This window comes from Strix aluco, chromosome 20, assembly GCF_031877795.1.
Source record: "Strix aluco isolate bStrAlu1 chromosome 20, bStrAlu1.hap1, whole genome shotgun sequence".
In the NCBI taxonomy this organism is placed as follows: Eukaryota; Metazoa; Chordata; class Aves; order Strigiformes; family Strigidae; genus Strix; species Strix aluco.
Genome location: NC_133950.1, coordinates 9,266,509 through 9,288,920, shown reverse-complemented (window position 1 = coordinate 9,288,920; position 22,412 = coordinate 9,266,509). Strand labels below are relative to the sequence as shown.

At 49.6% G+C, this 22,412-nt stretch overlaps 2 protein-coding genes across 2 annotated transcripts in view; both read right to left on the bottom strand.

The window, feature by feature from the left end:
* Positions 1–758: 758 nt before the first annotated feature.
* On the bottom strand, positions 759–3,265 carry LOC141932634 (alpha-1-acid glycoprotein 1-like). The gene is made up of 6 exons (XM_074846478.1): positions 3,107–3,265; positions 2,296–2,438; positions 1,996–2,066; positions 1,565–1,666; positions 1,216–1,316; positions 759–1,002 (listed from the first exon to the last, which is right to left on the bottom strand). Exons 1-6 carry the CDS (start codon positions 3,215–3,217, stop codon positions 940–942), a joined length of 591 nt encoding a protein of 196 aa, XP_074702579.1. The 5' UTR covers positions 3,218–3,265; the 3' UTR covers positions 759–939.
* A 2,870-nt stretch (positions 3,266–6,135) lies between these two features.
* The window catches only part of COL27A1 (collagen type XXVII alpha 1 chain), a 152,445-nt gene continuing 136,168 nt past the window's right edge, over positions 6,136–22,412 (bottom strand). The window contains exons 45-62 of the mRNA XM_074846242.1: positions 22,166–22,219; positions 20,686–20,739; positions 19,079–19,132; positions 18,896–19,003; positions 18,395–18,502; positions 16,775–16,882; positions 14,450–14,503; positions 13,789–13,851; positions 13,255–13,308; positions 12,499–12,534; positions 11,401–11,418; positions 10,985–11,020; positions 10,626–10,652; positions 10,319–10,384; positions 9,735–9,903; positions 9,456–9,565; positions 8,455–8,673; positions 6,136–7,878 (exon numbers count right to left, since the gene is read on the bottom strand). Coding sequence (XP_074702343.1) covers positions 7,732–7,878; positions 8,455–8,673; positions 9,456–9,565; positions 9,735–9,903; positions 10,319–10,384; positions 10,626–10,652; positions 10,985–11,020; positions 11,401–11,418; positions 12,499–12,534; positions 13,255–13,308; positions 13,789–13,851; positions 14,450–14,503; positions 16,775–16,882; positions 18,395–18,502; positions 18,896–19,003; positions 19,079–19,132; positions 20,686–20,739; positions 22,166–22,219 — 1,485 coding nt within the window. The 3' untranslated portion in view covers positions 6,136–7,731. The remainder of the gene's footprint in view (positions 7,879–8,454; positions 8,674–9,455; positions 9,566–9,734; positions 9,904–10,318; positions 10,385–10,625; positions 10,653–10,984; positions 11,021–11,400; positions 11,419–12,498; positions 12,535–13,254; positions 13,309–13,788; positions 13,852–14,449; positions 14,504–16,774; positions 16,883–18,394; positions 18,503–18,895; positions 19,004–19,078; positions 19,133–20,685; positions 20,740–22,165; positions 22,220–22,412) is intronic.

The following is a 22,412-nucleotide window of genomic DNA, read 5'->3' as shown; positions in this document are numbered from 1 at the left end:
CACAGCCCTCCTCTGTCCTCTGGCAAAGCCCGGCGGGGCTTCAAAGAGAAGAGAAGGTGTTTTTGCTGTCCTTGCCAAATCAGGCCATAAAAATGGGGGTGAAGGGGCCGCAGGAGGTCACCTCCTGTCCCACTGCCATCCCCATGCTGCTGGGCAGGGCAGGACCTGCTTTTCTGGCTTTATTTCTCTTTGCTTTTTCCTCTCTGGTAGTGGAGCCTCCCCAGGTCCCTCTGTCTGGCCCTGGGTGATGGTTTTTCCCATCCTCCCTTCCTTCCCCTGCTCAGAGACACCTGGGGAAGGTGCGATGTCACCCTGTGTCACCTCACCCTGCTGTGACCCCTGCGCCAGCCCCCGGTGCAGGTGAGACTTGTGGGATTTGGCTTGAAAATTCAGGGTGGGATGTTCAGGTGCTAAAAGCACCTTGACTGGTTTGAGTCATGACGGAGGAGACCCGAGGGGGTTGGCAGGTTTGTGCATCTCCCTGTGGGGTCGAGGCTGATGGGTGGGTGCTCACGTCCTGTTGCCTCGTGGCTGGAGGGGACCCGCTGGGTGGGGTGGCCAGGATGGTCCCATGCCATTGTGGAGCTGGCAGGAGGGATGAGCATCTCCATGCCTGCTGCCACACTTGGCCCTGGTGGGGTTTTGTCTGGGGCTTTTCACCCCTCTCGGTGGGTTTGGAGATGTGGCATCACGGGCAGAGCAGGCAGGAGGGGTCCTGCCCACAGTCCTGGCAAGGGTGCAGCAGGAGTGGCAGACAGTTGTAACACAAGGGGTTTATTTTAAGTCCGGGCAAGTACAAGTAAACTGAATGTTTCATATGGGAGGAAAAAACCTCGATAGAAAGTCCTGAGGCTGAGCTGAGCCCGGCCAGGGCCGGGATGTGCCCATGGAGGGGCTGGAGGAGGATGAGGATGGAGCGGCTGACCCGGCCCGCGGGGGTTACTCCAGCTGCTGCTCCGCGCTGCCTTCGCCAGTCTTGTCCCCAGGCAAGGGACAGGCATCCTGCAGGAGTGGGGGGAGAGCTGCCCTTGGTGTCCCCTTGCCCCCAAATCACCCAAAGACCCAGGAACAGCTGGGGTGGATGTGTGGGGAGGAGAGGGGATGCACAGAGGGGCAGCCACGGTGCGGAACTGATCTTACACCCCCCCAGACCCTCATTCCAGCCGGTGGCAGGAGCTGGCCTGGGCTGGGGCTTGAGCGGGGAGGGGTTTGTACCTTTTCGGAAGTGTAGAAGATCTCCTCCTCTCCAAAGCCCAGGCAGTGCAGGTGGGCTTTGAACTCCTCAAGGTGCTCCTTGCTCACATTGGGTGTCCGTGCTGTCAGAGAAATGGGGTGGTAGGAGACGGGGGAGAAAAAAAGGGAGTTTTAGGGAGTGTTTTGCTCCTTGGTGGTCCCCGTAGTGTGGATGGGGAGCTTGCTGCCTGCCCGCCCACATCTTTCCCCTCTCCGTATCGGGGAAAAAAGGGGCTTTTTGCCCTGCCTGCAAGGGCTGGGGATGCCTGTGCCCATCAATGTGTCTCCAGGCAGGGACATGCCCCATGGATCTGGGGCAGCATCCACTCACCTGAGAGGCTCAGCCCCGGGAAGTTGTTGTTGAGGTGCTTCAGGATGAACAAGTTCTTGTCACTTTGGATCAGTTGGGCCGTGGAAGACACCTGGTCATCGACTGGAATGCACAGGGAGAGCGGGGTTCCCCATTGGCGAGTGTCACCCCGTGCTGGGGCTTAGTCCCGACAGAGCTGGCAGCGCGGCGGGGGCTGCTCAGCCCCCTTATCCCGGGAGACTCATCCCAGTGGTCCCACAGCGCTGCCATACCCATTGCATGGGGTGGAAGAACTTTCCATCCCCCCCACCTCCAAGAACATATTTTTAGGTGTAAAAGGGCCTGGTGCCAGGGGGTCAGGGTGCCAAATACTGGGGTGCAGAAGCGGGAGGGTGCAAGGTGCGGCTGCGGTGCCCCCCCATCCCGTTCCCGCGCTGTGCCCGGGGCTTTACCGTGCACCAGAGTGGAGTTGTGCCGGAAGATGTGGATATTGCTGGTGTTCTTCGTGATGCATGTCTCATTTCTGCGGGGCAGAGAGGTCAGATGGAACAAATACCCACCCCCCCAAACCACCCCAACCAAACCTGAAAGATTCAGAACTCAAGCCAGGCTGCAGAGCTTAAATAAATTTGGCGTAGCTGCTCTCCAGCCTCAAATCTCTGGGGGTGGCTTAGCCCAGAGGATGGCACCAGTGGGTTGAAATACCCCCAGGGATGGGGGAGCTGTGTGAGGGGGTGAATCCCCATCCTTACATTCTCATGGTTTCAGTGACGTTGAGCTCGTCCTCGTGGCTGCCAGGAGAGAAGGAAAAAACTGCGTGTTTCACTGCCTTCAGCTCTGCCTGGTGAGGCACGTACTTGGAGGCTCCGGCGATGTAGACCCACTGTCCCAGGATCTGCAGAGAGGAGGGGAGCAGGGAAGGGTTGGGGAGGGCCATGCAGGGTTCACCCATGGGCATCATATGAGTAAAAGCAGACGCTGTGCCCCGCTGTCCCGTGGCCATGAGCACCCCAGTAAGTGACAGCCCCGGGCAGGATCCAGGCCAGGTAGGGGCTCTTGGTTTCATCTCCTCCCCGCTAAGGCGATGCTCCAGCTCCCAGGATAGCCAGCTTGTTCCTGCGGTCATGTCCCTCCTGCTCTGTGCCTGGCTCTCAGTGCTTTCCTCCATTAAATGTCCCCAAGGGACTAAATACTGTTTATGCAGTGAAGGGTTTTGTGGATGGAGACTCGTGACCTGAGTCCCCGTCACTTGAAGGACTTAAAATAGTAGCGAAGCACTGGGGATGGTGCTACCCAGCCTGGTTTGCACAGGGAGATGACATCAGGAGCCCCCCAAAAGCACCTGCTCATGGGATTATGGGTGCACAGCTTCAAGGCTTCACCCCTTCCCCATGCTCCTGTGCAGCAGTCTTGATTTTTTTTTAGGAAAATAAGCATGGACAGGCAGTGAGATAAGCATTGAGCTGCTGATTGGCTTCATATAATCTCTTCCTGGACCCGTAACGGCTAGTGATGCTGATAGGAAAGGCAAGGAGAGGAGCCCCAGCTGAGGGCAGGTCTTACCCCAGAGATGGTGTCATTGTTGAGGGTGACCGGGATGAGTGGGGCGCAGGTGGGGGGCTCGGCAGCGAGGGCGAGCGGCAGCCCCAGGAGGAGGGTGAGGGAGGCCAGCATTGCCTGGCTGGCCGAGAGGAGGCTCCTGCTCTGGCGGGACGTGGCTCAGCTCTGTCCCTTATATACGGCCGCCTGCAAAGCTGGATGTCCCCAGCCCCGATGTGCTTGTTCAGCCGCTGGACTGTTTGCTCAGGCATGAAGCAATAGCAGGTGGAGGAAATGAAACTTGCAAAAGCTTGGATTTCTTCAGCAGAAAGGATAGGGAAAAAAACCCCCAAACAACCCCATGTTTTACCAACACAGGCTTTTGTTCTCGGAAACTGCAATTAATTTTGCGGGTGCCTGGCGAAGCGCTTGGCTGGCTCCAGGTGTGTTTGGAGGCCTCTCGGGGTCATCGAATGGCACCTGGACGTGGCTTTCCTCCACAGGGCAGATCAATCCCCGCGGCGATGGTTGGGTGGCGGCTGCTCACCTGGGGCTGCGCTGGCCTCGCTCCTCACCAGGGCACGGGGCTGGCGCTGGGGTTCACGTGTGCTCAGGGCGGGGGGGATGTGGGAGGGAGCCCCATGGATGCTGCTGGGGATGGGGCCACAACCTGGCGCTGCAGGTGGGTGTGCACAGCAGGGTTAGGTTCCGTACAGGCTGGGTGCTCTCGGCACAGGAACGACAGGGACCCGCTCAAGCGGGTCCAGAGGAGGCCACAAAGCTGCTTGGGGGGCTGGAGCACCTCCCCTGTGAGGACAGGCTGAGAGAGTTGGGGGGGTTCAGTTGGAGAAGAGAAGGATCCAGGGAGACCTTAGAGCAGCCTCCCAGGACTGAAAGGGGCTACGGGAAAGGTGGGACGGACCCTTGATCAGGGGGGTGTAGGGATAGGATGACAGGTAGCAGTTTTATACTGAAAGAGGATAGATTTAGATTAGATATAAAGAAGAAATTCTTCCCTGTGAGGGTGGTGAGGCCCTGGCACAGGTTGCCCAGAGAAGCTGTGGCTGCCCCCTCCCTGGAAGGGTTCAAGGCCAGGTTGGACGGGGCTTTGGGCAACCTGGGCTAGTGGAAGGTGGTGCCTGTGGCAGGGGGGTGGGACTGGATGATCTTTAAGGTCCCTCCCAACACAAACTGTTCTATGTTTCAGTGATAAGCCGCACCATTTGAAAACAAAACAAAAAACCCAAGCACCCATCATCTCCTTCCTCTTCCCCAGTGGTGCCACTGTTCTGCCCAGGTGCCTGAGCCAGCCCTACAGCAGCTCAGTGCGATCCCTTAAGCCATGAAATCTGGGGGTTTTGCCCTTTCCAGCTCAGGTCCCTCTTGAGTGCCTGTAGCCTTGTGGCTTTTGTTACTTGTGGCTTGTCTGAGGCAAGACTTGCAGTGATAAAGTGACCTTTGGGTTGTGGATGCTGATAGCATATATAGCTGATTATTTTAAGGGATCTAAAATAACTGGTAGAGACAGGGAGTTGTTTAATAAAGCCTGACTGGGGGGCAGGGGAACAACTCGTGCAGTGGGCTCTAAATAACATCTTTAACTGCAGGACCTTTCTATTTACCAGTGTCTTATATCTCCTCCAATTTTGGCTTCATAATTAAGTGCATTGATTTACTTATTAAATGTTTGCTTTTTCCCTGGCCACAAGCAACATGTTTCAGGAACAGCTGGCTCACGTGAGAGACGGTCAACCCCAACGAGCCAGTTTCTAACGCACTGCCAAAGCTGACCTGGCGCCGTCACCCGGAACCCCGCCGTGCCCGGGGGGGTCCCTCAGCCCCTCCAGCTGCTGCCGGGAAGCGGGTGCAGTGCAGGGTGAGCAAACACAGCCTGGCCCCTTCCCGCTGCCCCTGACGCAACCCGGGACCAGCCGAGGCAGCTCCTGCAGCGTAGTGTGACGGGGTGTGTCTGGGGGTCACCCCTCTGTCCCCCTCCCCTGGCTCAGGCCCCCAGGGACTTGGCCGCTGTCTCCAGTGTCCACGCTGCTTATGGCAGCAGAGGTTTTAGTCTGAGCCTGGGCTGGGGCCAGGAGACCTCCTAAGCAAGAAGTTGGATTTCAAAGTCATCTTGGAGCAACTGAGATGGGATTTGGGCTTCAGCAATGAAAAAGACCAGCTCAGCTCTTTTTCTTTCCCCCTTTCCCCCTTTCCCCCTTTCCCCCTTTCCCCCTTTCCCCCTTTCCCCCTTTCCCCCTTTCCCCCTTTCCCCCTTTCCCCCTTTCCCCCTTTCCCCCTTTCCCCCTTTCCCCCTTTCCCCCTTTCCCCCTTTTTCCCCCTTTTTCCCCCTTTTTTCCTATTTCCCCCCCTTTTTTTTTCCTTTTTCTTTTCTTCTTGTGTCAGGATGAGGACATGGATGAAGCATGGGGGTGGTGGGGTGATGCACAGCAGTAGGGAGCCATCGGGACCTCAGCCCTGTGGTGCATTTAGCATCATGCTGAGGGGTGGGCAGGTCATGCTGTGACCAGCACCAGAGGAATGGTCTTGGGGTGTGGGTTGGGCTCCCCGGGTCACTTGGGGGGGGTCTCTGGGCTCTCACACCAACATCATCATCCCTGAGCACCTCCTGCCCATTTAGTTTCCCATGAAAAAAACATACCAGTCCCATTTCATTGCCTCAGTTTTAAATATTTATTTAAAGCCAAAAAAAAAAAAAAAAAAGAGAAGGAAGAAAGCTTTAATGAGAACAAATGGTAACTCCAACCTCAAGAAAACACACAAAACCGATGGCAAGAGGACGAGAGAGCGAGAAACCCAGGAGTGTGGGGGTGTGTGTGCAGGGGAAGGCAGCAAGCGGGCGATGAGCGATGGTGATTTTGGCCTGGGGGTGCTGGGGCGAGCCGGCCCCGTGCAGGGGTGAGGTATTTCTGAGCAGAGGCAGGGCTGCGTGGAGGGTGAGGTATCTGGGACAGATCTTGTTAACCTTTTCTGATGGTTGTTGGAAACCAACCAGCAGGCAGTAGTAAAAAAAAAAAAAGAATACACAAAGAGAGACTCACATATAATTTTTTTTTTTTCCTCAAAAAAATAAAATCCATAGTCCACATGAGACATGAAAACTCCAAACAGGCACTGAAGCATTTCCGATACAGTACAGCTCCGATTACATCAATATTATTCCTTATATAGAATTAAAGATTACCATAATTATCCTCTTTAAAAAAAAAAAAATCCTCCAAATTTACATATAGAGACTAAATTTCTACAAAACTTAACAAAACAAAACCCCTCCAAACCCGGCTGGGTTCTGAAACAAGGTACCATCATGTCAGTCTTGACAGAGGGGCCAGACAGAAGGGTTGCAGAGCTGGGTTTAAATACGAGCTTAGACCAGGGAATCACTGCACACGCAAGCCGGCACGGACGTGTGGCCAACGCGACTACAGCAAAACTAGTTACATGACAACCGACTCAAAAATAGCGCTCTCTGAGGCTCAGTGCTTCCAGATGAGCTGTATCCCTCACTCCCCTCCCAAAGCAGTGAGGTGCTGATTAACGAAAAAAAAAAAAAAAAAAGCAAATTTGCTTTTAAAATATGCTGTAAGTTATTTTGGACACGGTTTGAATTGTCGCGCACAACTGACATCCACGGCGATTAAAGATCCCTTTAAAGGTGACTGTTTCTCCGATTTACCTGTAGATGATGACCTCCTCTCTTCCTAGAGAGCTGGTCCTAGGGGCTTTTTTTTTGGGTCTGTGGCAAGACACTGTAGCACCTTCACAACCTTAAATAGTTTAAAGTCATATATATAAAATAACACACTTTTTAAAGAGCACCAGAGATTTCACAGTGAGAGGTAGAAACAAATCAGACGAGCCCACCCTCTCTCTATTTTAGCACCAATCTCTTCCCCTCTCCTCCTTCCATTCCCCCCTCTTGGCTTCGGGACTCTCCCCTACCCCAACACCACGCATGAGAAGGGATGTTGATTAAACTCACACATGGAAGGAGGAACTTAAGTTTTTTTTTTCTGTTTTTTTTTTCTTTTTTTCTTTTTGCTTTAAATAATATAATATATATATTTTGTTTCTTCTAATATTGCACATCAAAATGCTTCCGGTACACAGAGCAGCCAGATTCAACTTGCAGCTCCGCCTGGGAGACCTGATGCAGCACGTGGCCATCCAGAAGGCGACAAGCTCTGAGAGGGAAGCTCTATCTTTTAATTACTTTTCAATGGAAAGAACATTTGGTAACTCAGGCACCAGGTAAGACAAAATGGGGAGGGGAAAAAAAACCAAAAAAACCCACACGCTGCAAGTTGCTTGAGGTTTCTCTCAATATTTTCTTTGGTCATGGAAAAAGCTTTGTGTGTGGAACCGCTTGCAACATCTAGTCCCCTGATCCCTTTTCACTGTTCACGTCCCGACTGATACCCGCTTCCCCTACGTCCTTGTTATCCCTCCTTCCAACAATCTGCTGAGTTCAGTAGATCACGGGTTCTTTGAGACCTTGAGCCAAAGGCTAGAGCAAGAGTTGACCCAAAAGATACAGCCCAGCTGTCCTTGCTGCAGAGAGGTGGGAGAGCCTGTGTGAAGACATAGGCCAAACACGGGGTCAAAGCCTTGGAGCCCGCTTTTGATGGCTTTGTTCAAAGGAAGCACACGGGGCCGACCTCGAGGTGATATTGCTTTCCTGGCTCGGATGGGGGAAGGTTGTAGATGTTGACAATTGGCAGCTGCTGAGGGTCCTGTGTCCGAAACGAAAAGAGAGTCCGATGCCAGCGTCCATCCTTGATCTGTGCAGGGAGGAGGGACAGAGAAAAAGCTCTTTAACGGGGGGACGAATCCGGCTGGAAAGGAATGTGCTTCACCAAGGGACAAGCTTGAAAAGCCCTGTGTGAGACAAGGGACTGCCCTTTGGGCTGAGCAGGTCTGGGGTGAGGTTTAGAAAGCATTTTGGGGAATCCCTTATCCAGGTGAAGTTGGTGGAACCTGAGCTTGAAACAATATCACCAAACACAGACTCCTAATGCAGTGAACCCAAAACGCAGACACGGCTACTGATGACTTGGTGTGCCATCGGTCACCGCCTTCAGGTGGCAATTGCCCCTTCTGCCATTAGACTGCTGCTACACGCAGCGTGTAACTTTGGAATTTAATTTTTTGCTTTCTGTTTGAAGGCCATCTACTTAACAGGAGCTGCTGTAGCACCCTGGACTGGAAAATTAAAGTGGTGAACAGGTAAACTAGACCCTTCTCCCCTTTTTTTTTGTGGACTAAGAAGCACAGGTATGACTCAGCCTTGTCCTGTGCCCCGAGTGGGTTCAGCCTGGCATTTCTTTCCACCCCTCCCCTCTTTCGTAGCAACAGACCTTGCAATCATCAGCTGCCACTTCTGGTCTGAGCTGCCCATCTGCCTCAAACATCTGTCCGTTCCAGGCCCTGAAGCGCACGGCTTTATCTGAAGGTTTCTCGGATGAGCCTTCCCGCCAGACGGAGGTATTCAGGCAGTGGATGGTGATGTGCTGCACCACCTCTGAGCTCAGGAGGCGGAGGAAGTTCATCTGGACTCTACCGATGTCAAAATCCAGCTGTGAAGGTGACAGAGATGTTAGGACGTACCCCTGCAGCGGGGCCGGGGGGAGCTCGCGGCAGGGTTGGTGCAAGATGCAGCAGCAAAGGTGGGCCCTGCACTCTGCTTCAGTCTGGAGGTGGCCTTGCACGGACGTCCAGACCTGGATCTGGCGTATGGGTGTAAGGGCCAGATGCCAAGTCAACCTGGAAAGTTTTCACGGGGACACAGCAGGTCCTTTGTTTTTCAGAACAAACTGTCAGGTCCTTAAGTAGGAGGAAAATAACATAAACTTTGAATTCAATGCATGCTTCTGCAAAGCAGCAGGTTCTAGTTCATCTGCAGATGAACCCAAATATTGTTATTGGTATTTTTGGCACAGGTGCTTCCTTCAAGAAAAATCCTGTAGCATTAACTTCACTGGCAACTTGTATATTTAAGCTGACCTCACTTTTTCAGGTAGCAGAAAACAAAATGCAAGAGTGACCTGAACATAAGTTAATTCAACAAAGCATTTGGGAGCAGCATGTTTGCAAAATTACTGGCCTCTATTATGACCTTAATTAAACATTGCTAGAAACATACTGCTTTGTCTCAACAAGAGTCAATAACAGTCTTAGGTAAGCTTTTAACTGCACAAGAGCTGTTCTGAACGTTACAGCTACATTAACTGTCTGGAGGAGAAACCAGCATGCTGTGTCATAGCGGTCACCATCCAGTGTCCCGGAACAACACACCCCTGGGTAAATATTTTGTAATAGTAGTCTGGGAAATGCTGTGCTGGGGTTGAGCTGTGTGTACCTTGGAGACGGTGATGGGGCTGAGACATGTCTGCCCACCATTGGTGAAGTTACAGATGACCTGTATGGTGTCTGAGGAACAGCCAAGATTTGGGTCAATCCAGTAGGTACCTAAAGAAATGGAGGATTTGGGGATTAACAAGGACACTTAACTTTTTCTGTGAATGAGAAGAAGAAAGTTTTGACTTCTGCGTTACTGGTCCCAGGGAAGGAGACCAGTCTGGGCCATGTGAAATGGCCCTATGGAGGATGCAGCCTTGGGACACTCAGGGCTTCCTACCATCGTTCATCTTCTGTTCACAGTTCATGAGGTCTCGACAGATGCGTGCAGGGTTTTCCTTGGTTCCCAGGGGTCTTTTGATGCTCTGAATGAGGTTGCTGAGGTAGTGTAGAGTCTTAAAGATCTCCCCTCCGTGGTCCAGCATGAGAAGGTCTGGATGTTGGTAACCCTGGAGCAAAAAGGAGGCAAGGTCAGATGGGCCTTGGGGGGCACCATGTTCTGTAACCACAGGGATTTCTTCTGCTTTATCTGTGGGAAAACTCAGTGAGTCAAAGGCAGGCTGTGCTGGCTGGGACCCAGCAAGCTACAGCCCTTGCACTGCCCTACGGGACATCTCTGAAGAGCTGGAAAAGTCACGATGGCAAAGTCATGAGGTCTGAAGCTTCACAAATTAGTAACACCACCAAACCGAATTCTTTAACTCGATCTTTGCTTGCATAAACCCCCGATACTTCACAAGAACAGTGACAAATCAGAGCTTCGTGTGTATAAACTTTAAGCGCACAGAAAGAACAAGCAACGCTGTGACCGTTCCCAGCCTCCAGCTCCAGCCAAGACCAGTGAGTTCAAAAGCAGCCTCGTACCTCTGTCTTGAGTGCGGTGTTCGAGTCGATTAGCGTCCGGAAAGCTGCCCCAAAGCTGTCTTGTTGCTAGTGTGGGATGAAAGAGATGGTAACTGAGGTCGTTAGAAGCTGAACATGCCCTGATGCAAGTAAAGCTTCTTGGTCTAGGGCTGCGATTCAAGCATTGCTCTGCTAACACAGCATCTCTTGCTGGACCTGAGTGTGTGTCTTCAGGGTCCCAGCAGCTCTTTCTGGATGTCCCAGCAGCACCTTGGCTCTGCATGACTTATTAGCATCGTTAACAAACATACAGAAAATGGCAACTTACAAATGAGGCGGGAATTCCTGGTGGTCCCTAGAAATCAAAGCAAAAAAGGGGCATCAGTCAGAAAGATGGGCAGTCACTATTGCAAAGATATTCAGTCATGTCCTTTTGAAATCCTCTTTCCCCTGGAATCCCTCAATGCAGACGAGTTAGAGAGGCAACAATGCTGTCTCTATAAAATACTTGGAGATGGTTTGGGCTAAAGCGCAAGAAACACTAGTCCATTCACACACACATTTTTGCATACGAGGAATGGGGCTAAGCTATAATTTCCAGTGAGTGAACAGTCCCCTGGAGAATATCATGGCAATAATTTTAGCTTCTTTCAACACCGTCTTTGAACTCTTTCCACATATACGTACCGGAGGGCCAGGGTGTCCTCGTGGGCCTGGAGGACCCTAAAGACAGAGTGGCATCAGTTAGTGAAATGTCTCCAGTTTGTATTTCCATTTCTCATGGTTATCACCAGCATGAGTCTGTTCTCTGCTGAAATCCTCCAGATTTTTGACATTTTACAGCATCTTCTCCCTCAAACCCTACTGGAGACAGGAGGTGGCCTCATTTCCTTCATCTCCCAACCCTGGGTGCATCTGTCTGCACCTGGTCCGTTCCTGCGGCACCCCTTGTTCCCAGCCCTTTGCTCCTTAGCTCTCATTCGTACCCCCAGGTACTCAGCACATTCCCTGCATGCACAATTAGCCACCCTGCAGCTTTACATTTGCTAAAAGCAACTGTTTTATTTAAATATTAGTCAGAAAAAGTGATTTTGAATACTCACCCTTGGACCTTGCAGACCCTGCAGGAAAAAAAAAAAGGCAGAAGGTGTCAGAGGATGTTCATTAATAAACCAAAATCTCCCTGTAGACCCATGTGCTGTTCCCAAGGTGCCTGCACAAGGGCTGGGTGCTGCCCTGGAAGGGCAGTGAACGCAGGGGCCGGGCAGTGTCTGCCAACCTCAGAGGGGTCATTGCAGCAAAGGATGCTGAGGGCTCTGACACCAGCAAATGCTCTCTCTGGGGCTCAGGTCCCTGCCAGCACGCTGCCCTCTGCTGTGCCCACGGAAGTGGAAAATGGTGAGCAAGAAGAAACAGGCAGCACCCTGGCTTGTTAGAAATGTGCACTGGGGTTTTTGGTATTTGTGGGTGTTTGCTTATTAGAGGTCTTGTTTGAAGAAGGCATGAAACAGCCTTTTTTGCACTAGCCACACAGCTGTGTTTGCTGGGCTCCGACGCCTGGACCAAGCCCTTGTGTGCAGGAACAACAAGGAAGCTAAAGGAAGCAACCCAGAGCGCGGGGGGGGGCCCGTGTTATGAGTAACAAGGAAGATGAATAACACGTATCCAGTGTGCCCCACACATCCCCTGTATGGGGAGAACACCACAGAGCTGCGAGAAGGTGTAAAAGTCCATCAGAGCACCCGCAGGAAGGGGACAGGAGGAAGAGCAGAAGGTGAGAATGTGTCCTGGCACTGCTCCCCCAGCTGTGGGGGCTGCACCCGGGACACGCTGCTGCTCAGACAGGTCCCGTGCCCCTGGCCGGGGCAGCCTGTGGCTTTTTGAGCTGCCATTCACTGCGATTTGTTCCTGGAGATGCCACGGTCATAGCTAACAGGTGAAGTGTTAGCTTTTGCTGTGTAACCGGGTTAAGTAAACGGCAATTTTAACAGCAGAGCGGGCGTACATGTGCCTGTGGACGTGTGTGCACGCACGTGTGTGACACATGTATAGATGGGCACGTCTTGCCCTCGTGGGAGCCTGATGCCACCACACTGAGCCAGTGCCAAGCAGGTGCAGCGGGGCCCAGAGTGGCACCCAGTTGCTCAGAGGAGGGATCTCTTAATGCCAGGATGCACCCAGGGGTGCGGACCAGCACTTACCATTTCTCCGCGGCTGCCTTTGTCTCCCTTGGGCCCCTGTGAAAGCACACGAGGCGGCTGTCAGTGACCGTTAGCAAGCTGCACTGACAGGCTGTGCTGCCACCCAGAAGCTCCTTGCAAGGACCCCAGTGCATCTCTAAACAAATCAGCTCAAGTTGCCATATTGGCCCACCCATCCCAAGGCAAAACATAGCCATTACTGGATGTTTTGGCAACACCTGAGTTCATCTTTACTGGTTTTCATCTCTGCCAGTAGCAGCCTCTGTACTGAACTCTGCATAGCTTCATGCTCATGTTTTTATGAAGCACTGACCTGAACTTTAGTCTGTGTTCAGTGCCTTTAGCATTTTGGGGCAGGCAGGGATTTTCAACACTTTCCAGAATCAAGCTGTTCCCAGTTTAATATATTTATAATTTTTGTGTGTGTGTGTTTTCTTGCCCCCTCAGGCCAAGTTCTTTGGAATATCTGGCAGCTTGCTTTTGAATAACGGCAATAACATTCTTCTAGTCCAAGCCAATCTATCGAAAAATTTGTAGTTAGGTAAATTGCTCCTCACTTTTAAGCTAATAATCTCCCTGCAACTATGTATGCATCTAGAGCCTAAACCTGCACTTCTCTCAAGCTGCTAATCTTAAAGATTTTGTTTCCCTCATTACAGCAGGACTTGGGATTTACTTATGCTGGCCTCAAGCATCTCGGATCTCAAACATTATGCTCTTCTATGAAATACAGACAGAAAAATCGCAGCTACTTACTGGGCTTCCTGTGGGACCTTGAATGCCAAGTGGACCAATAATTCCTTCTTTTCCCTAGAAAAGAAAAGATATGCGTGAACCACCATGTGGGAACTGACAGTCGCTTTTACCATGGCAGGCTCAGTAAAGACACTGAATCTCTTTGCTGCTTTTCAGCGACATGATCGTGGTATTCGCTGTAGCTGAAATAAAACTATTTCAAAATGCACATCCAAAGACACAAGCCCTCACAGTACAGTTATCACAACCCATGTAAAACCTCAGAAATCCCAGAAATAGAAAGACTTCAGTGTAGCTGGAGTGATCTGTGCAGTGGTCATAGCAGCATGACCGTCTCCAAGGCAGAAGAGACCTGTGCACTTGTGGTTACCTACAGATGTGTTCTGGCGGCTCAGAGGTGGTACCATGACCATGGCTTGTTTGCCAGGCACATGGTGAACAGGGCACTGTGCTCCTTATAGCATCCTCACAGAAATAGAGGGTGGAGGAAGGAAGACAATCCTCCCAAACCAAACAAACTGAAAAACCACTCACCATGAGACCAGGCGGCCCACGTGGTCCCTGAATGCCTTTGAAACCAAGGTCTCCTGGGGGGCCCTGCAAGCAAAAATGAGATGCCAGGTCCCCTTAATAGACACAGCCCATCTTTATGCCCTTGCTTACAGCTCTGCTGCAAGGACAGAGCTGCTGCCTCTTGGATATGGGAATGGGAAGGTCCAATTTTTTTAACAGTTCTTTTCCCACTCCTGTTTTGCAAGCCCTTTACTTTCTACAGAAAATATACCGGTGCCCCTTCACCAGGAAAATGATATGCTGATACAATGAGCCTACATTTCAAATCAAGCTGTCATCATTAGGAATGCATATCGATATCTCGGGTACAGAATGATGACTGATGCTGGAAATACGAGTGTCTGAAAGACATTCAGGTGGGGAAAACAGCTCTGGGGTCTATAGGACAGCCCCTTTCCCGTTACAGTCTACCCATCTTAACAGGAATATGCTCCAACAAAGCATACGTAAACACACACTAGTTTAACAAATGAGGGTACATAAACTAAAGAAAGTTGAAATCATGATTCAATTTCAAAAGTTTCTGCAGCGCTGCCAACAAAGTCTTTGCAACAAGTATTGCATTGTCTGTCCCCAGCAAAGAGAGAGTAGAAAGCCAACTGGTCACAAGACAGCCTCTTACCTTTGGCCCAAACATGCCCGCAATCCCTGGAAATCCTGCCTCGCCAAAGTCTCCCTGCAAATAACAGCCAAGACAAATACAAGAATAAAGAGCAACAGTAAGTTCATATTGAACGGCTGGTCACTCGAAGATGCGCCAAGAGTTCAGCAGCTTCAGAGAAAGAGAAATCCATTAGTATTCTTCAGTCTAAGTGGGACTGATGAGAAAGAAGTATGAAAGAAATCTGAAGGAGGAATTACACAAACATCAGGCTAGAAGCAACTCCAGAAGATCTCTTAGACTTGTAGATGACTTAGATCTCATAGACTAAGCCTTGTTGCCCCCAGACTGAGAGGCGTACCTACACTATTTTTAGCAGATGCTTGTCTAGCTTGGACCACAGTCAGCAGAAGCAGGATGCAGAGCATCTACTCTGAGATTGATCTTGGAAGATCATGATGAAAAAAACAGTCTCAAAGCTTTTAAAAACAAGCTCTTCTTTTATTTCTAAATCCAGCTGGACTGACCTACTAAAAGATAATTTCAAACTATGCTCATTCAAGCTTTCAAAAAAGTGCATGGTCCTACAACATAACCTCCTACTCAAACCTGGGAAAACCATGCATATCCCCTAATTCTTTTCCTATTCAACCCTGTAGGGATTTTTGCTCAATTTCTTAAGAAAAATAATAATAAAATATTTGGAAGGTCATCAGGATTGGATTAGCACATAGCATGCTCTCTGAGAATAAAAAAAACCACACTGGGTAGCATGTCCTTATATAAACACCCTCATTTCACCACGTTTGAGATGTATGTCCTTTGATATTTCGGGACTTCTCAGATGTCAAAATGCAAAATGATTCAACGTTAAAAAAAATGGGTCAGAAACATACACCAGATGATTCATCTACAGTCTTAGGAATATTAGAGATGGAAAAGGCTTGTTTGGACTCTCGGCAGGACGATGTGACCCATGCTGGATTGTACTTTATGGGATGTTTTACAATGTCTTGTTCAGCCCAGTTGTAAATGACTCAAGTGATGGGGTTTCCACCATCTCTATTACAAGGCTATTCCAGAGTCAGTCTAGAGACCTCACTGTTAGGAAGTTTTTCCTGCCACAACAGTGAGAAACTGCTTGGCAAGAAAGGGCTTGGTTGGACTCGGTGGAGTGTAAGAAACTTTCCAAGGATACAAATTGATTTAACTGCCCATTTATGGATCCTGGAAAGGAAAACTGCTACTAACGGAGGACTAAGGTCTTTCCTGCATTAGGAGAACCAACCAAACCCTCCTTCTCGAGGAATTTCGGGCAAAAGTAAATGGGTAGTCAGAAGGGTTTAAATGCTGTGGAGTCATCTCAGCTAAGGGGACCTGACCACTAGCTCTGCAGCAAGGTAGGCAATGGCAATGCTGGGCAAATGAACCTGCCACTTGTGGACACAAGAGGAAAAATGATATTGTTATTATGTTGTTGGCTGCCACCTTTCAGCTTGAATACTGCCATCACAGGGTTTTATAAAAATATCAAACAAGTATATTCTAACTGAGGTAGTTGGGGTTCATCTTGTCCCTTGCTTTGTATTAGTCCTAATCTCTCTTTTCTTCACCTTTACATCTGTGGCCTAACTAGACCCCTCTGATGGTGGTCCTAATCTAAATAGCTTAAGTATTCTCAATATAGCCTGATAAAGCGTGACACATCAGTGCTAAACTGGGCAATCCCACAAGCACAATAAATAAAATCAGTAAGGATTAGGAGCCTGCCTTGGAGACAGGTGTGGGAATTTAACTGCTGCTTTGACCAAGGCTCTTGGTGTTTCTCCCACAGCGTGCTCTGAACTCGCAGCTCCACCACTCTCCAAACTGCACTGATGATGCCGGCTCCTGCACCTCCTGCACATCCCAGCAGAGCTACAGACCCTTCTTTGCACCTTTTGGATGGCTTGGGGTGCACAGTTCCCCTCCGAACACTCCATGTAGCACTCTCACAACACTCTCATCGAGGACACTGCTGAGGGGTGTGTGAGATGGCTCTGCAGCCTGGCTGCCAGCACACACCACGGCCTTGTAACCACAGGCACGAGGATGTCGTGAACGGTCACGCTGCCCTGGGGAACACGGGCGTGGATTCGATGTCTCGGTGCACGAGTGAGCAGTGAAGAGTGGGGAAGTGTGCGCATTGGAGATCTGTGCCGATGCTCCTGCACTCATGCACAAGCTGGTTATGGGTTTCCCTGTACAACTCCAGGGTTCACCCTGCTATCCCAGCCTGCGGATCTGCACCCTCTTCTGCAGGAGATGGCTTGGAGTCAGGTCTGACCAGCTCCCTTCATCACTAACCGGCTGTCCTTTGGGTCCTGGATCGCCGGGGCTCCCTGGAAGGCCCGTTCCTCCTGATGATCCTCGCTTCCCTGTTTGGCCAGTCTGTCCAGGCAATCCTCTTTCACCCTAAAAATAACAGAATTCAAATAATTCCAAAGGACAGGAGCTAAATATAACAACCCTCAGTCGAAATAGCCATAGATGGAAAGCTGGAAAAGTGGCTCATTGGGATAAGGAATGTGGTTTCATGGGGAGATGCCTCAGGTCTGCTAAGGCGGCTTGGATGTGTGTGAGACCAACGATGGGCATGGCTGCGTCCCCTCCTGAGCTTCACGCAGAGCAGGAGCTTCAGCAGAGCTCTACTGCCTGCACGGGGGCTAAGGACAGCAAGGGGGTGAAACATCTTCTGTTTGCACTTCCATACGTGGTCTGTGCTGCCCTGCGGTTTCTCATAATCTCTTCCCCCCAGCAGGCTAGCAACTGATGATTAATCCATCTAAAATGTTGACGATGTGGCAAGACTTCAGCTGGAGACTTCAATCCAGAGGCTGAAAAGCCATCACCAACTCCAGCATCACCAACTCCAGCACCACCAACTTTTCCCCAGCACGAACTACACAACTTAAGGACAAGAGAGGGGATTCTGAGACCCAGCACAACACTTTGCTCCCCACCTCTTCCCCTTGCCAAGTGCCAGGAGCAGCACAAGCCCCAGCTACTCAATCTGGGGCAGACTGGGAGAGAGGAGCAAAGGTGGCGAGAGCCTAGGGCGGTTGAGCAGCTGGAAAAGGGGCAACAAATTTCCCTGGAGCCAGGGTATGAGTCTGTCATGATGACACAAGGGTCTTTCAGTCATTTCTTGTAACAGCCTGTTATTCTACCCAAGGCAGCTGGAGGGCAGCAAGTGACAGTTTAAGAGTGATGTGTTATGGGAGGCATAATTTAAATCAGAACTGATAGCTGCTCCAAACCCAGTTGGAGTCTTCCTATTTACAGAGTCTTACAGAACTGCTGTTGGTCCAGTTAAGATCCTGTGGCCAGCCTGGACCACAGCAAGGACCAGGAAGAAACCCCAAGGTCACTCAAGCAGCTTGTCCCTGCTTCCACCCAGAGCAATGTCCAAGCTGATACTGGTTCCAGCTGTTCCAATCCAGTAAATATATGCTAAAAAACAAGCAGCACAAATTTCCCTTCAGTAGTTCAGGCCTCGCAGGGCAGCAGCTAGAGGACACCCGAATTTCCCATGGAGTCATTTATCCTGGACATCCTACATGCAGGCTGTAGCAGTTCCTTTGCAACTTCTCCAAGGCCATGTTTTTTTTGCCAGGTTTCTAATGAAAGAAAGATAAAGTGTTCGTGGTGTGGGTATGTGTATCTGTAGGCTCCTGAACTTTGATGAAGGAGGAAAGGTCTCTGGGACATTCAGCTGCTGTGAACGTCATGAAAATGGATGGATGGATGGATGGATGGATGGATGGATGGATGGATGGATGAGGAGAAAGATCTACTGAGCCTCTAGCTAAGTGGAAGATGGCAGCAGGAGTTAGGACCTTATTAGACCTTGGAGAATCCAATTTCTAGAGACAGGCTCACAGACTGGATTGCTCACAGCAGTATCTTAGGGATTCAGAAACTCACCTTGAATCCTGGTGGTCCCTGTGCCCCGGGGAGTCCTGGTATGCCAGGGTTCCCTCTCTTGCCTGACATGCCTGTCACACCTTCTTCCCCATCATCACCCTGCTCTCCCTAGAAAAGAAACCCAGAAGAGGTTATGAAACAAGATACTCTTTCCACCACTCCACAGCTTCTGGGGGGACGGGGGAGTGGTGTGATTCTGCCCTCAGCAAGCACCATGCTCTGGGCATGGGTGGGTTTGCAGAGGCGTATATAGAAGTTTGTGCATGCAAGTATCTACCAGGCTGGAAACACTGGTTTATTTACAGAGTTGGACATGCAAAGGCAGCTGCTGCCTCTATGTGCATGTGAGATACGATGAGGAGCACACGATCCACTCTGGGTACAGGTACACTGGAGTATCTATAGCTGGACTACATCCATTTCTCTTGTGCTGCCTTTTAGTTTTGCAGCTCCTAAGTTGCATTTGCTATTAACGCTCTAAAGTTACAATTGCAAACTCACCAGCACCCCAGGCACGCCATCCTTCCCAGGCACTCCGTCCACTCCAGGGGCACCCTCTTGACCCTGCCTTCCCACCACTCCTCGAGGACCTGGTAGCCCAAGGATGCCCTAAAATCAAAGAGGTGTCAGCGATGGAGTTCCTGGACAGCATTTGCTGGGGCAGAAAACTGGATTTTTACCTACCGGTGAGCCTCTGCTCCCTGAATTGCCTCGTGCTCCTTGTTTTCCTTTTTGACCCTGCAAGCAAAACAAGAAAGACATCTAAAATTGCAGCAGCTCTAGCACAACTCCGCTTCGCAGCCTGACTTCAGGGTGTGCTTTTGGATAATGGTTGGAAAGAGTTTTATAAAAAGGAGATTTATAAAGTCAGTTGCTCCAACACTGGGGAATGAACTGCTATTTGGTTTTATTACAAGTGATTCTTCGTACGTCTTGAGAGTTCTAGGGCAGGAATGAATAGCTAGAAGGCAAGGACCTACATTTTTCCTAATACAGAGCAGATGAGGACAAATAAAGCAGGATGAACTCGAGGGAGGACTGAGTGCACTGGCAAACATTAGAACAAGATGCTTAAAACCTGCGTCCTCTGTCAGTTCATTGACAGCACAGTGCTGAATCAAGGGCCCAGCAAGTCTTGTGCAGGGCGTTCAGTAAAAGCTTTTCTCTGCAAGGTAGCTCCTTCTATTTTGGAAAGTTAATGTAAACGAAAAGCGTATCTTGTGTCTAAAATTTGCAATGTTTCTTTGTGAACAAAGATGTAAAAGAAATACTCCTGAGGTTTATTAGCTGTAAAAAGGATTAATTTCTGCAGAATGAATGGAAAACTCAGCCTCATCACCTTCACTAGGGCTCACTTAGTGAGGTCATGTACTAAAGCACTGTTAAATTGAAGCACTCCATTTTCTGTGCATTGTTTCTCCATCTGCAGAGGACCAGGCAGGCCAGCTACATGAAAGAAATACTCCTGGGGGTGCTTTCTCTGCTATTCATTAGACCCAAAGGCAGTTGCAGATTGTCCATCGATGGGTAGAGTTTATTTATCTTATCGCCCAGTACGCTTTTTGCCAAGAACACCTACTGTAGGTTAAACTATCTTCTGGCATTACCCCAGCAGGGTCAGATTAAAAATCCTGACATCTGCCAAAAGGGAGCAGGAATTTGCTGAGTATTGAGGTCACATACTTATGTTTTAGCAAATAAAGTCCCTGATCTGTGAGAATAATTAGCAAGCTGTCATTATAGCCAGATGTAGAGGTAGGAGTAGGTATGAGGTATCCTAATGAACCTTGAAGGACCCATGTGTGCTGTGTTTTCTTGCTCAATAAGGGCAAGAAGTTAGAGGGACTCTTCCAAGAAACATAAGAACTGCATGGATAAATGGACTCCAAATCTGGAAGGTTTCAAGCCAGAAAAATTTACAGTTCAAGTGAAAGAGAGAGACACTTGCCTGGCTCAAACCTCCTTAGGGACAGACAAGCCAGCTGTGGCTGGAGGCACCACAAATGGGGTTATGGGAAAGAGACATGGCAATGACTAAAGACCTGCCCAAGATTCACCCATCATGCTGGAGCTGTAATTGTCTTGATCTTCTCCAGCTTCACAAAGCCAATGAACTGTTGGGCTTAGACACTTAAATACATGTTTACAGCCCTCCCACTAGGTTCTCCAGAGTCTTTCAAGGCATAGACCATAGGCCAGATCACACATGCTGGGGAAAAACATGAGAGTCCTCTTAATTAGACATTTTCTTTAAACTTGGGACACTATAAATCCACCCTGCTGAAACCTACCACATCACCTTTGGATCCCTTTGCTCCTGGCTGGCCTGGTGGTCCAGGATCCCCCTACAAAACATAAGCAAGAAAAATCTGCTTGAAATTCTCTTCTGGCAGTGTGTTGCATGAAGTACAAAGAACAGCAGTTTTTGTGCCCTAACAACACAGACCGTATGGAAACAATTCAGGGGAACAGTCTGTGCTCAGACAGGCCTCCTGGGGAAAAAGGAGCAAGGAACTGTCTCCAGAGAGCATTTAACAGGGTGTCAATTGGAGAAGAAGCAATGCTACCCCCTCACTTGGGTGGTGTTTGTATTCACGGAAATCATTCACTAAATTCCAGATGGCGCCTGGAAAACAGTGCTGAGAAGTGGGCAGGAAGGAGCCTGTTTTGAGAAAGGTACTGCAGGAGCTACGTGCAGAACGAGTAGTTTATACAGCGACTACATCTTTAGTGTTGGTACTACCTCCCTTTTGCATGTTGCAGCCCTTTCCTTGGTTTTGCCTGGATGGCAGATATTAGAGAGTTACCTATGGAGGAGTAAAGCAGAAAGGATACTTCACTACTCTCTTACTGGGCTCTTCCCCATCACACATGTCTCCGTCTTCTGACCATCCAGGGGTTTTTTTTTGGTGTGTATTTGTGTCAGGGGCAATTTCTGGACTAATATCAAAGAAATGGTAAGTAAGGACATACCTGCAGAGCTCTCCTCCTTCATCTTGTTTCTGAGCCACATGTTTCTAACGGTTCTTTACTAAAGACAATCCAAAGCTCCTGCTTCCATCTGAAACACTGACATCTGAGGGCCTTCCACTCCTCACAATAAGCTACATCCACTGGGGAATGTGGCAGCTCTACCCGTTTCTAGGCCATATGACAGAGCACTACGATTTTACCCCAAAATAGAATCTGTTGTTCTTCCCAGCAGTTTTACAAAGAATGAAAATTGATTCAACTTGATTTTCCAATACAAACTACATTTAATGTGGTGCTGCGCTCACAGTTGCAATAGTCACATATACAAATTAGATGCTGCCGTATATAGCAAGGGAATAAAAAGTCCTTCCCTTAAATTTGGATTTAATTTAGTCTCATAAATGCACTGGTTTGAGAGGAAACACCATGCAGGCAGAATAATATGGTCTTGCCTCACATGGGACCAAACGCATCATTTCCAAGCAGACCTTTCCACTGTCATTGTTGTCTCCCACTGCCCATTCTCCTAAGATTTCTAGTCCCTCTTGGATTGTTCTGAAGAGACAGTTTTGGAGACAGGCTTCTGGGAATGCCCCCTGTTTTGTCACCCATTTATTAGTCTCAACATGTGACTCAGAATGCCCATTCTACAGGCCTGACTTATGGAAACGCACACGTCGCGTTTCACAGCTCACCACACACCCCTTGCTGCAGCCCCTCCCACCTTCCTTCCTTTTTGCATCTGTTTTTCACATGCACGTGACATTGGGTAGCTTACAATAAAGCAGCATCTCTTACAGGTAAGCCTTGCTGTCCAGGTTTTCCTCTTTCTCCATCAAGACCTTCTTGACCCTTAAATAGAAAACAGAGAGGGAACGGGTGTTTGTTCTTGGGTACTTCTGTGGCAATGGGAAACAAAAATGGATGTAACACGCTGTATGGGGAAGGAGAAGACACACATATCTGCATTCTGCTAACACAGAAATGTTGAAGCTTGTGGGTAGCGTACATGCTCCCATGGATCTGCACTGGAAAGAAATAGCCA